General features: G+C 38.9%; 1 protein-coding gene across 1 annotated transcript in view; it reads right to left on the bottom strand.

The window, feature by feature from the left end:
- The window catches only part of LOC306879888 (mRNA-capping enzyme-like), a 143,071-nt gene extending 130,589 nt beyond the window's left edge, over window positions 1-12,482 (bottom strand). Inside the window, exons 1-4 of the mRNA XM_079433117.1 lie at window positions 12,128-12,482; window positions 8,398-8,507; window positions 7,898-8,001; window positions 6,792-6,880 (exon numbers count right to left, since the gene is read on the bottom strand). Coding sequence (XP_079289243.1) covers window positions 6,792-6,880; window positions 7,898-8,001; window positions 8,398-8,507; window positions 12,128-12,191 — 367 coding nt within the window. The 5' untranslated portion in view covers window positions 12,192-12,482. The remainder of the gene's footprint in view (window positions 1-6,791; window positions 6,881-7,897; window positions 8,002-8,397; window positions 8,508-12,127) is intronic.
- Window positions 12,483-14,147: the final 1,665 nt, after the last annotated feature.

Here is a 14,147-nt window from a genome sequence, read left to right as displayed (position 1 = left end):
CAGACATTTGTGCGGTGGCCGGCTGGGCCTCGCCGTCCACATTTGCCAGGTTCTATAGATTGGATGTCCCGGCCTTACAGGCTAGGTTTCTCTCTGCTTAGATGGCACACACCTGTCTTAAAGCGGTCCCCTCAGGCATTGCCTGATTCTCCAAGAACGCTCTTGGCCCCATTCCTGGTGCTGAGGCTGTACTTATGACCGTTGAAACGATTTCTAGGCTGGACTGACCTCTGAAGAGTTCGGTCCTCATGCCTCCTGCAGGATGCTTCCTGCTCATAATTGGTCCCTCTGAGCCTTCCTGCTCAAGGCCAGTTTTATGGTTGTCGTTTCTCTTCATGGCATGGCGGGATTGTATTTGTTCCCCATAGCGTCTAGCGACGCAGTACGAGTGTAGTATCAACAGGGAACGTACTCGGTTACTAACGTAACCTTGGTTCCCTTAGATACGGGAACGAGTACTGCGTACTATGCCATGCCATGCAGCTGCACGACTCAGGTCGTCGCTTCAGTCGAATTGGCCTGTTTTCCTGTGGCGAAGCGCCTGCTTATATAGCCAGATGACCCCGCCCCTTCTGGCGGGCTCTGGCGGGCTTTGCCGCCATAGGCTCGTGCAGTACCACTGACGAGCCATTGGTTCGTTTTTTATTACTGCACGAACCAATGGCCGTGCAGTCACACTGCGTGATTGAAAAAGTCTTCAGTCCTCGGAGAAAAAGGAGTTTTTCCCCATAGCGTCTAGCGACGCAGTACTCGTTCCCGTATCTAAGGGAACCGAGGTTACGTTAGTAACCGAGTACGTTATTTGAATAGAAGCTGTGCATTTTGCCTAATTTCTATTTGCAGATTTTGCACCGGGTTCAAGCTGGTCATGCATATCCAGCACACCGACCAGCAGAAAGGTGCTTGGTTTGACGATGGCTTCTGTTTGAGCTGTGCTTCACATACACAGCACTTCTGACAACAGACAATGCATTTTCTGCATGCAAAATTCTGCTTATGTGACCGTACCTTTACACACATTTTAAACTACGACACAACTAATGACTGATGGACAATAGGAAAGAAAAGTCCCAGGTTGCACCTCATGAAGCTGGAATCTAAACAAAAGGGAGCGATTTATAAGAAGAAGCCCATGTATAAGATATAGTTTTACATTTCTTGCTCACTTCATAAAACTCATAATTCCATATGTGTTTTTTCATTGTTTTGATGACTTCACTATTCGTATACAATTTGGAAAACAACAAAAGAAATAACATTCACATTTGGCAAGCGTAGGTAAAAATGGGTTTTGTGGGTAATAAACTCCCAGTATTGCAAATGTCTGTCCACTAATGAAACATCTGTTGTGACTAACAGCGTTTACCAAAGTGGAACATTTACCATCAGAAGTTCAATCTAGAATCTCTAAAGTTGTCTTTTTTTATCTCCATGTGGCAACAGATATGTGGAGTAATCCTGACATTAAGACACCAAAACAAAAATCTGAGGAAGAAATCCATTTTCAGGCTTTTATGAGAGATGCAGAAGTTTCTTCTGTGTATCAAGGCTGCATTTATTTGATCAAAAACACTGTTTTAAAAGAAAACTGTTTTCTATTGTAATATTGTAACTGCAATTTATTTCTGTGATCAAAGCTGTATTTTCAGCATCATTACTCCAGTCTTCAGTGTCACATGATCCTTCAGAAATCATAATAATATGCTGATTATCATTAGTGTAAACAATAAAGCATTTTGTGTAATCCATGATTTTGAACAACGTTTGAAAACAACATTGAAATGTTTATTAACATTATAAATCTTACTTTTGATCAATTTAAAGCATCCTTACTAAATAGTAATAAAAACAATTACTGATCCTAAGCTTTTAAAGGGTAGCTATTATTATACTTTCTATAGGCACTGTGTGTGTGTGTGTGTGTGTGTGTACGCACAGTGCCTATAGAAAGCCTTCATACCCCTTTTTTTCACATTTTATGTTGCGTTATTATGTTAAACTGCTTTAAATTACTTTTTTCCCAAAGAAATCTACACCCCACTCTCCATAATGACAAAGCAAAAACCGGATTTATCACAACTTTACAAATTTATTAAAAAGGAAACACTGAAAAAATGACATTGCACAAGTCTTTGAACCCTTTGCTTTGACACTTGAAATTTAGATCAGGAGCATCGTCATTCAGATGTTTCTATACTCCGACTGGAGTTAACCTGTGGCACATTCAGTTGATTGGACATGATTTGGAAAGGCACACACACCTGTCTATATAAAGTTTAACAGCTGAAATGGATGTCAGAGCAAAAACTAAAAGGAATGGCCTGCAGAGATGAGAAACAGGATTGTGTTGAGACAGATCTGGGGAAGACTACAAAACAAATCTACTGTGTTGAAGGTTCACAGGAGCATTTGGCCTCCATAATCCTTAACGGATTAAGTTTGAAACAATCAGGACACTTCCTAGATCTAGCCTACTGGCCAAACTGAGCAATTGAAGGAAAAGGGTCTTGGTTAGAGAGGTGATCAAGACACTGATGGTCACTCTGGTTGAGCTCCATGATCTTATATGGAGATGGGAGAAACTTACTACGACACTCCACCAATCTGGGCTTGATGGCAAAGTGACCAAACTCAAGCTTCTCCTCAGTAAAGACACATGAAACCTGATTGGAATTTACAAAAATACACCCAAATAACTCTGAGTATAAAAAAAAAAAAGATTCTCTGGTCTGATGAATCCTCAATTCCTTATTTGAACGTCCTCGAGTTGGCTTAGACTAAAGTCAAAATAATACACCTTCAAGTATCTGTGATACTCTGGGCTAGAGGTCTTCTCGGGTCCTAAAATCCGTGCCCGACCCGAACCCGACGTGCATAAATAAAAAAAATGATTAAAAAAAAAGATAAACCTGACCCGAGACAGACCCGATGAAATTAGACCCGAGTCCGACCCGACCGTATTTATTTTCGGAGCCGAATGTAAATAGCATTGGCGTGTGCACAGCCTGCAGCCCCGCATCTGCTGACTGATTTGGCCGCTGCTTCATTACTTTCATTCATAGCCTATTACTTTATATTTTTGCCTGCCTGATGGATGCATGTTATTTCTGAGTTTGGCTTTCAATTGTAACCAGTGGATTTGAAATATAAACGTGATAGTTTTATAAAAATTAAAATCGATAGGTTAATAAATCATGGATTTGCTAGTTTTGTCTGCAACGCTAGCTACCTCATCTCCGGTGAAGGGCTTCTGCACACAAAGAGAAAAGCCTTGCATTACGCAGCGTAATGAAGTGAGTGGATTTCCTGATGGATCTCATATCTATAAGATGGATTTCTGAGGTTACTCAAAAATGAACTTAACATGAACTCACAAGTAGGCTACGCATCCGGGACACTTTAAAAGAGTTCGGGTCTAATCGGGTCCATTTGGGAAAAGCACATTTATTTTAATTACCCGAGACCCGAGGCTGCTAATACCGAACCCGACCCGTGTCCGAGGCACTCATTTTGGACCCAAACCCACTCGGGTCAAGTGGACCCGTGAAGACCTTTACTCTGGGCTCTAGTCTAGATAGTTTGGGTTCTTCCTTCAGTGAAAGTCTGCAGGACTGTTTTATTGTCTGCCAAGGGAAACACTACTTAGACAAATAACAGCACGCTTTCTCTCAACAAGTAATAGGAGTGCTTGCAAACACAAATGATTTCCTTGTAATCAATTTAATAAAATGTCTAAACCAGGGGTGGGCAAACTTTGACTCGAGGGCCACATCAAGTTTTCCACACAATTTATAATCCAGAAAAACAGTACTATATCTATTTATTCATAAAAGTGTGGAAAACAGAAGAAAGCAAGATAAAATGACAAATTATTTCCATGTTTTCCCCACAAAATGACAGCACCCGTGAGCAGGAGGAGAACGGGATAATGTTGGCATTTGTTCTGATACTGGAAAGTCTGCAGAGCATTTTAAGCATTTTTCAAAACAAATGAACACTTTCACATTTTTAAAACAAGTAACTTATTTACAATTGACAGTGTAATTCAGGGTATTGGGTATTACTGATATTGCATCAAATGAGCTGTTTTGGAACAACCCGTAGTTTGCCCACCTCTGCAGATTCGTGTCATTTTTAAAATCCCTCGCGGGCCGCCACAAGAGTGATAGTGGGCCGTAGTTCGGACACCCCTGGTCTAAACAGTCTAAAATACTCTGATGAATTATGAATATAGTTACATACACCCTGGTCCCATTCTGTAACTTTATCCAAGATCTATTTTGTGTAAAGGGGAGTATGACAGTAGATTCAGTGTGCTTGCAGACGGTCACGCGACAGTGCAGCTAATTTACCTGATTAATCATCAGACAGGACCAGTAACAGTAATCTAGAGCTTGCCATGTCTTCCTCTGGCTATGTGTCTCTCTCCGTGTGTCCCTGCTGCTCATGCTCCCTGAGGTGTCAATCACACTGTTGCCGTGGTGATAATGACATTCATATATTCCTCTCATTTAGCAGCTTCTGTACGACTCAAGAGCGCCTCCAACAGGCCAAGCTCCCTCAGAACAATTCTGGATGTATATCAGCCAGTCATTACTCCAGAATAACCTTTAACAGGATGATCAGGATCTCAGTACAAAACAAAAGCCAAAGTTCAGCTCATAAAACAGAGAATAAAAATACTTAAACATATCTTAAAATTGATATATTTGAATTTACGACACTGTTTAAAGAAATTTGAAAGAAATTAGTGCTGTGATTAATGGCATCCAAAATAAACGTTTTTGTTTACATAATATGTGTGTGTGTACTGTGTATGTTTATTATGTATACTGTTTATAAATATACACACAAACAGCATATATTTTGAAAATATTTACATGTATATATTTATAATCATATAAATAACATCATATATAAATACATAAACGTAACATTTTTCTTAAATATATACATGCATGTGTGTGTATTTATATACACAATAAATATACACAGTACACATATATTATGTAAACAAAATCTTTTATTTTGGATGCGATTAATGGTTTGACAGCACACCTTTATTCAGCAAGGACGCATTAAATTGATGTTTTATAATGTCGCTACAGATTTCTATTTCTAATAAATGCTGTTACTTTGAACTTTCCACTCATCACAGAATCCTGAAAAATAAAATGATCACGGTTTCATATTAAGCAGTTTTTAACATTGATATTGATCAGAAATATTTCCTAAGCAGCAAATCAGAATGATTTCTGAAGGATTGTGTGGCACTGAAGACTGATGAAAATTAAGCTGCGCGTCACAGAAATAAATGACTAAATATTCACATAGAAAACAGCTATTTTAAATTATAGTAATATTTTGCAATACTGTCACACTGTATTTTTGACCGATTAAATGCCACAGATGAGAGGTCAAAACATTAAACATCGGACTGACCCCAAACTTTTGAACAGCGTGTGTATTTCAGTGCTGTGATATAAAGTATCGAAATTATTTCATTTCATTTATGCAACAAAGTTTGTGACTTCCACTTGTTATTGGCACAGTCACGTTGATTTGAGTCCAATATGAATGTCTGCGGACGTCATACTCAGCGCCTCTTTATGTCATAAATATATAGATTTCATATCACAGTTATTTGCTGCAAATTAGAAATGATAAGAATTATTCATAGAGTTCACTGCTGCGTGTCAGTGACTCAATGAAGTCAGCATCTGTCACTTAGCTCCCACGATGCCTCATTTATCAGGACATGATGAGTGATTGTCACTGCTCAGTACGTCAGGACTGGATGATTTAGCCATATTCCTATTCATATTAAAGTATTACATTGCATGGAATATTATTTTTACTTTCATTCAGGCCTTAATAAATTTGACTTAATTTGTCTTCTGGAAAACATGTATCTTCTGTAGCTTCTGAAGGGCAGTACTAAATGAAAAAATGTGATATTAAGGCCAAACAAGAAAAATGTACTCATCTTCATTCTGTTCAAAAGTTTTCACACCCCGGCTCTTAATGCATGGTTTTTTCTTCTGGAGCATCAGTGAGTGTTTCAGTTGCATGAGTCCCTCAGTTGTCCTCAGTGTGGAAACATGGATCTCAAAATCATACAGTCATTGTTGGAAAGGGCTCAAATACACAAAAATGCTGGAAAACCAAAGAATTTGTGGAACCTGAAGGGTTTTTCTGAAGAACAGCAGACAGTTTAACTGTTCAGGACAAACAAGGGACTCATGAACAACTATCACTAAACAAAACACACAGCTTTGGATCGTTCAGGTAACAACACAGTCTTAAGAATCAAGGGGATGTAAACTTTTGAACATTGGTCATTTTTATAAATTTAACTTATTTTCTCTTGTGGACTATATGTAAAACATGATAACATAATAAAAAACATGATTTTTGAAAATGTAAAAAAACTGAGTTATCTGTTTTTGCAAATAAACTGTTCAAATGATAACCAGATGCAACAGAACGTTTTATTGCTGGGCTCGGTTTCTATTCCTGTCCACAGTCAAATCTCATTGGTCCAACATTCTGCGTCCACATAACTGCATATTAAATATATCCCAGCTGGCCGTAATCGTGTTGCTTAGCACAGCATTTTGACTTTAAACATATTCAAACCCGCCATATGTTTAAACCAAGAACCACAGTGTCATATGGACGACTTGCAGCGAGGCAAATGATGTGTTTGGACAGGACACAGCGTAATTGTTTAAGGTGCTACACAACAACAAATCAAGCAAAGCTGGCAGACGCGAGCGGGCTGTTCTTACCGATGAGCTCTGTGGGCGTCTTCTCTATGAAGTGCTCACACAGCCTGATGAACATCTCTGTCGTCTCTGCTGCGGGGCATTCGGCGTGACTGAACGAGACACAAACACATCCATATGAAGGTGAAAGACCACAGCTAGCATGTCACATGAGTGGCACACAGGCCTCTGAAGCCAGACCAGAAGAGCTCAGGTTCACACAGAAGAAAAATTACCATTTTATTGCTCCAATTTACTTACTTTTTTGAGTAAAAGGCCACATTTTGTGCTAAATTTCATCACACCAATGCACTCTTTCATTTCGCTTGAAGCATATCGGGTCCTAAATTCATCCAGCAGATTATTTGTTTTCAAAGCACGCTGTCAGATTGGTTGTGTTTAACATCTAAGCAAGTGAAAAACATCTGTATTGTCTGATTAATTTATGTCATTTTATATTTATGCCCTACCCTTATACTTGGATCCCTAAACAACAAGGTCTTGAATTATCACTGAGCATCATTAGCACGGCTACCTTCACTGTAATAGTACATTTGATAAATATATATTTTCATAGAACGCATGTCTTGTGTGCCAAAAAGTTTCTTCTAATTAACCTCTAATATGCATAATCCCTATTTGCTTCAGCAGTCGTGGGAAATGACCTGACATTGGCACAAACGTCTGTAATATTTTATGTTTGCAAATTTATTTACTGTTTCCGGGTCCAAACGCTCTATCAGATGCCAAAAGCAAACAATAAATGGTGCTAATATACACTCACGGTATGATGCATGTAGGACTACCAAAAAAACACGATCCTAACCTTTATCTCCATAACAAAATCTCAGAAGGCCAGATTCATCTTTTACGAATACATAAACTATTGGTGTCCAGAATGGCTTAAACTGAAGGCTGTAGTGTACACCACAAGTGTTTAAAAGCATAGCTTAAATGTGTGATATGAATAAACAGTGTTCATAAATGGCTTTTTTGAGGTAGAGTTCTCAATTGAAACGAGTAGAGGCTTGAACCCAGAAACAGCTTTTCTTACGTCACAACTTAACAAGCGGATAATATTTCAAATGCAAGAAAATGAACACGGCATTGGGTTTCTGTAAGTCACATACCCTTTGCAGGCAAGTTTGATGTATTTGATCCCTTCTTTTTCTATCTCTGCTCGGTCATAGAAGCGGCTGGTGTTCGTCAGGTCCACCAGCAAACCCATCTTCACCTGAGGACAGGTCAGCATCACATTAACAGCATTACATATCAGTTTAAAGGGATCGTTTACACAAAAATGACAATTCTGTCACCCTCCGGTTTCTTGCTTTTGTTGAAGACTACAGAAGATTTTTTAAAGAATGAAGGTAACCAAACAGTTTACGGTAGCATTGACTTCCATACTATTATATATATATATATATATATATATATATATATATATATATATATATATATATATACACATGGAAGTCAGAAGCTGCCACCTACTGTTTGATTTCTTCAAGATAGCTTCTGTTGTGCTCAACAGAAGAAAGAAACAGAAGTTTGGAACAACTTTAAGGGTGAGTAAATGACAGAATTTTTCATTTCTGTGAACTATCCCTTTAAGAGGATGTCCATATACCTTTAAGCTCTTGAGATAGTTGGACAGCATGCTGGGATGAAACCGGTTCTCCTCCGGGACTTTATCATCATACCGTGGTCCAAGCATGGTTTTCATCGGCAGAAATTTGCCTGCAGAGAGAAGTAATCATGACATGTCCTTTAACTTAATAAACACTCACAATGATGATTTGGTACAGTAAACCTTTCCAAAGACTACTGCTGTGGTACCACAGTACAATGACAGTCTAAAATGGTAATACCAAGGTATTCAATTAATGATTCAATTTTATTATAAAAGCCTATAATATTTTACTCTGATTTAGATGCAAAAATGAGTCATTAAACATACTAGCGCTGTGCGATAGACGATATATATCAGATGGACGAAATAAAAACTCTATCGTTTCACATCAAGTTCTATCGTTTATTCGTGGTGTCTCAAAATTCATTGTTTACGGTAATACTTTTTCATCATTTGGATGACTGCGATCTTTACACGCCACCACGGGGCATGAAGGGAGACAGAAGCAGGTGGAGGACAAGCAGCTCGTCCTAAACGAGGGACTACATCTGTAGCATGGACACGTGTTTTTAAGCATTGCAGTTTTAAAACAACCGATTTTAAGCCGTTGAAACACAAACAACAGAGCTATATGCATGCACCGTCTCTGTTTCTGTGTAATTTTCCAAAAAGATTTTTAATTATAGTAATATAATGTACATGTTGATCAGAGGGATGTGGGTGGGATGTTATGCCAGAGTAAAGTAAAGCCACAACTTACACAACAGTGTCCAGATCATCTTTATTCCTGACAAAATCAATATAATGCAATATTTCTATCTGCTGAATGTAAGCTTTTCTATATTCCAAGCTTGCCTGCTGCACTGGAGACATCACATGCATGTACGAGTCGTGAAAATTATGAAAATAAATCTAGGAATTATTTGATTGTTAGATTTTAAATCAAAGGGGTTGAGGCATCAAAAGTAACTAAGCTGTTTTATGGATAGTAACTGTAATATAATCACTGAAATCTTATTAGTAATTAGTTACACTACTAGTTACTGCAAAAAGTAATATTACAGTAACTAAGTTACTAGTAACTAGTTACTGCCCAGAACTGGTCTTAAGAGAGAGTAAACAGCTGAAAGAGAAACACATGTGTAACAGTATATTGGATCCGGACTTCGGTCTTAAAGAGGAAGCTGTCCAGTATTTGTTCTGCCTGCCATTCTTATTAATCATAGCACATTGCTAGAAAATCTCTCACTGCTCTTGACTAAATCACTTTTTGTAACTTTAATAAGAAGAAACAAAATAATAATGATATATTTATATATACAGGTGCTGGTCATAAAATTAGAATATCATGAAAAAGTTGATTTATTTCAGTAATACCATTCAAAAAGTGAAACTTGTATATTAGATTCATTCATTACACACAGACTGATATATTTCAAATGTTTATTTCCTTTAATTTTGATGATTATAACTGACAACTAATGAAAGTCCCAAATTCAGTATCTCAGAAAATTAGAATATTGTGAAAATGTTCAATATTGAAGACCCCTGGTGCCACACTCTAATCAGCTAATTAACTCAAAACACCTGCAAAAGCCTTTACATGGTCTCTCAGTCTAGTTCTGTAGGCTACACAATCATGGGGAAGACTGCTGACTTGACAGTTGTCCAAAAGATGACCATTGACACCTTGCACAAGGAGGGCAACACACAAAAGGTCATTGCTAAAGAGGCTGGCTGTTCACAGAGCTCTGTGTCCAAGCACATTAATAGAGAGGCGAAGGGAAGGACAAGATGTGGTAGAAAAAAGTGTACAAGCAATAGGGATAACCGCACTCTGAAGAGGATTGTGAAACAAAACCCATTCAAAAATGTGGGGGAGATTCACAAAGAGTGGACTGCAGCTGGAGTCAGTGCTTCAAGAACCACCAGCACAGACGTATGCAAGACATGGGTTTCAGCTGTCGCATTCCTTGTGTCAAGCCACTCTTGAACAAGAGACAGCGTCAGAAGCGTCTTGACTGGACTGCTGCTGAGTGGTCCAAAGTTATGTTCTCTGATGAAAGTAAATTTTGCATTTCCTTTGGAAATCAAGGTCCCAGAGTCTGGAGGAAGAGAGGAGAGGCACATAATCCACGTTGCTTGAGGTCCAGTGTGAAGTTTACACAGTCATTGATGGTTTGGGGTGCCATGTCATCTACTGGTGTTGGTCCATTGTGTTTTCTGAGGTCCAAGGTCAACGCAGCCGTCTACCAGGAAGTTTTAGAGCACTTCATGCTTCCTGCTGCTGACCAACTTTATGGAGATGCAGATTTCATTTTCCAACAGGACTTGGCACCTGCACACACTGCCAAAGCTACCAGTACCTGGTTTAAGGACCATGGTATCCCTGTTCTTGGTTGGCCAGCAAACTCGCCTGACCTTAACCCCATAGAAAACCTATGGGGTATTGTGAAGAGGAAGATGCAATACGCCAGACCCAACAATTCAGAAGAGCTGAAGGCCACTATCAGAGCAACATGGGCTCTCATAACACCTGAGCAGTGCCACAGACTGATCGACTCCATGCCACGCCGCATTGCTGCAGTAATCCAGGCCAAAGGAGCCCCAACTAAATATTGAGTGCTGTACATGCTCATACTTTTCATGTTCATACTTTTCAGTTGGCCAACATTTCTAAAAATCTTTTTTTTTTTTTGTATTGGTCTTAATTGATATTCTAATTTTCTGAGATACTGAATTTGGGACTTTCATTATTTGTCAGTTATAATCATCAAAATTAAAGGAAATAAACATTTGAAATATATCAGTCTGTGTGTAATGAATGTATCTAATATACAAGTTTCACTTTTTGAATGGTATTACTGAAATAAATCAACTTTTTCATGATATTCTAATTTTATGACCAGCACCTGTATATATGTACAGAATCTATACATAATACACGTGTTAATTATCTATCATAGATAGATAGATAGATGACATATCACCCACTCCTAAAACATACTAACGTTATATATATTAGAACAACGCTTAAAATCTCAGGGAATAAACCAATTGAAATATTTTTGAGGTACTCCGCTGATAATATGTTAGGAACCCCTCCTGTATAGTGTGCACACTACAAGCCATACTATGTCCGATCTCATGAATATTAATTAGGAAACAGCCTCCAACGGGGTCGAGTCTTCTTATTAATATTCCTAACCTGCGCCTTCATTATAGTACGATTGGTTAATCCCGTTCTGACGTCTGCCTCTCAGCAAATCAGGAGACCGAACGTAACACGAGTCAATTAATATTCATGAGTCAAGCCCGCGCAATCCCGCCTTTTACCCAGTGACGTACTTGTGTTGATCTGCGTGTAGTGAAGCTAATCTGACTAGCCACTCAATTTAAAACCATACAAAACAAGTTTAGAGAGGCCCTTGTATCTACTTTGACGTCGCACATGTTCCTAATTAAAGATACACGTAGTTAAGTCATCATTGGTTTATTGTGGCACACGACGCAGTGCAATGTTAGCGCTGTAAATCAGTGCTATGAACAAGCTCAGGCTAATGTAGCTAACTCTCTGTTCGGCTGAAAGCATTGAGTTTAATCAGGTTTACTGAAGCTAATGTTCTCTAATATAATACCAAGAAGAACCGAAATCATTGTATCATTAGAGAGCGAGTGTGGATTACTCAAGATCAGCTTTGTTGACAAGTGTGTGATAGATGCTCACCAGCCACAGGTTGTCCTCTCCTGGGACAGTTCTTCCATCGCGGAGGAGCTCCGGTTTGAGACATGCTCCCGCGGATAGAGGCAGAGCCCGAACCCGAGCCCGGTCTGGAGGATCTCCGGTGATCCGCTGTTGCCTGGGCCCTTCCCTTCACACAAACCCCGGCACTGTTAGCGGTTCACGGCTTTATCAAGAGCTTCGCGCTGTATAGAGGCTCGTCCTCGGGTCTGCAGTCATGAGATGAGCTCCATGAGGCGTCCGCTTCTCAAAAACTGCTCAGAAGTAAACAGTAATTCTCCACGTTGTCCCGCAGTTCTGTGCTTTTACCTTTTACCACTGAACCCCGACAGCAGTGACTACAGGCGGCCGGTAGGGGGTGCTAGACACCCAGAGAGAGAGGGATGGATGGATACACAATTGTATTTTCAACTGCCAAAAAAATGTTGTTAAGTCAGTTATTTCTATCTTTTGCTGTAGTGTGTCAGTAGGAAATATCAGTTTATATTTCCAAACATTCATTTAGCCATTAATTGTAATAATCCAGTGAGATGTTAGTGCTCCACACAGAGATCTGATCTGATCATCATCCAGTCTGTCTGGAATAACATGAAGAAACAGAACAAATCCAGACAGACTAAACGCTTCAAGAAACCGACCTGCAAAGCTCCTGAAAAGTTTTAGGCACTTGTGTAAAAATTGAGTAAAATGAGGATGCTGTCAAAAATAATATCATAAATAGATTTTCTTTATCAGTTAATTTATCAATTAACAACATTTGGTGCGACCATCCTTTGTGTTTAAAGCAGCTTTTGCCCTTGTGTGGAGCACTAACATCTCACTGTATTATTACAATTAATGGCTAAATGAATGTTTGGAAATATAAACTGATATTTCCTGCTGACACACTACAGCAAAAGATAGAAATAACTGAATTAACAACATTTTTAGCTGCTGACAATACTGTGTTCTAATCATTTTGGCCACCACAACAGACAGACACACACACACACACACACACACACACAGAGAGAGAGAGACAGACAGACACACACACACACACACACACACAGAGAGAGACAGACAGACACACACACACACACACACACACACACAGAGACAGACAGACAGACACACACACACACACGTTGGTTTTTGTGGTTTATGGGGACTCTCCATAGGCGTAATGGTTTTTATACTGAACAAACTGTGTGTGCTATTGCCCTACACCAACCCTACACCTAAACGTAGCCCTCACAGGAGACTTTGTGCAATTTTAGATTTTCAAAAAAACACCATTTAGTATGTTTTTTAAGCCTTTTGAATTACGGGGACATAGGCAGTGTCCTCATAAACCACCTTCATATTGTAATACCTCTGTCATACCCATGTCATTATACACATTTGTGTCCTCATAAACCACATAAACATGCACACACACACACACACACAGAGAAAGACAGACAGACACACACACACACACACACACACACACACGGAGACAGACAGAAAGACAGACAGAGACACACACACACACACACACACACACACACACAGAGAGACAGACACACACACACACACACACACACAGACACACACACACACACACACACACACACACAGAGACAGACAGACAGACGCACACACACTAGTAACTAGTTACATGTAATAGAATTGTGTAAGTTAATTGCAAAATAATTGTAAATGTCATCTGTTACAGTTACTGAGAGAAAAAAGTGTAATTAAATTAGTTACTTAGTAATGTTAACACACCTTATTTTATTGTGTGTGTATTTGTTGTTTTGTGTATTATTGTATATTAATAATAATGTTGTAATGTTACGTAATATTGTACTATTATGTAAATAGAATTTTATGTTAACACAATCATGGCAGTAGATAGCTAGAGAAGCCTGTGTACAACACGTGTAAGTGTTAGGTGTTTTTAATTTGGAGAAACGATTTGTTTCAGTTTCGACTATAGAAAATAAACACACTCGATTAACACTTGTTTGTAAAATGTTAT

This window comes from Barbus barbus (genome assembly GCF_936440315.1).
Source record: "Barbus barbus genome assembly, chromosome: 14".
Taxonomy (NCBI): Eukaryota; Metazoa; Chordata; class Actinopteri; order Cypriniformes; family Cyprinidae; genus Barbus; species Barbus barbus.
Note: the sequence above shows the minus strand (reverse complement) of the source record. Positions and strands in the feature narration are given on the sequence as shown.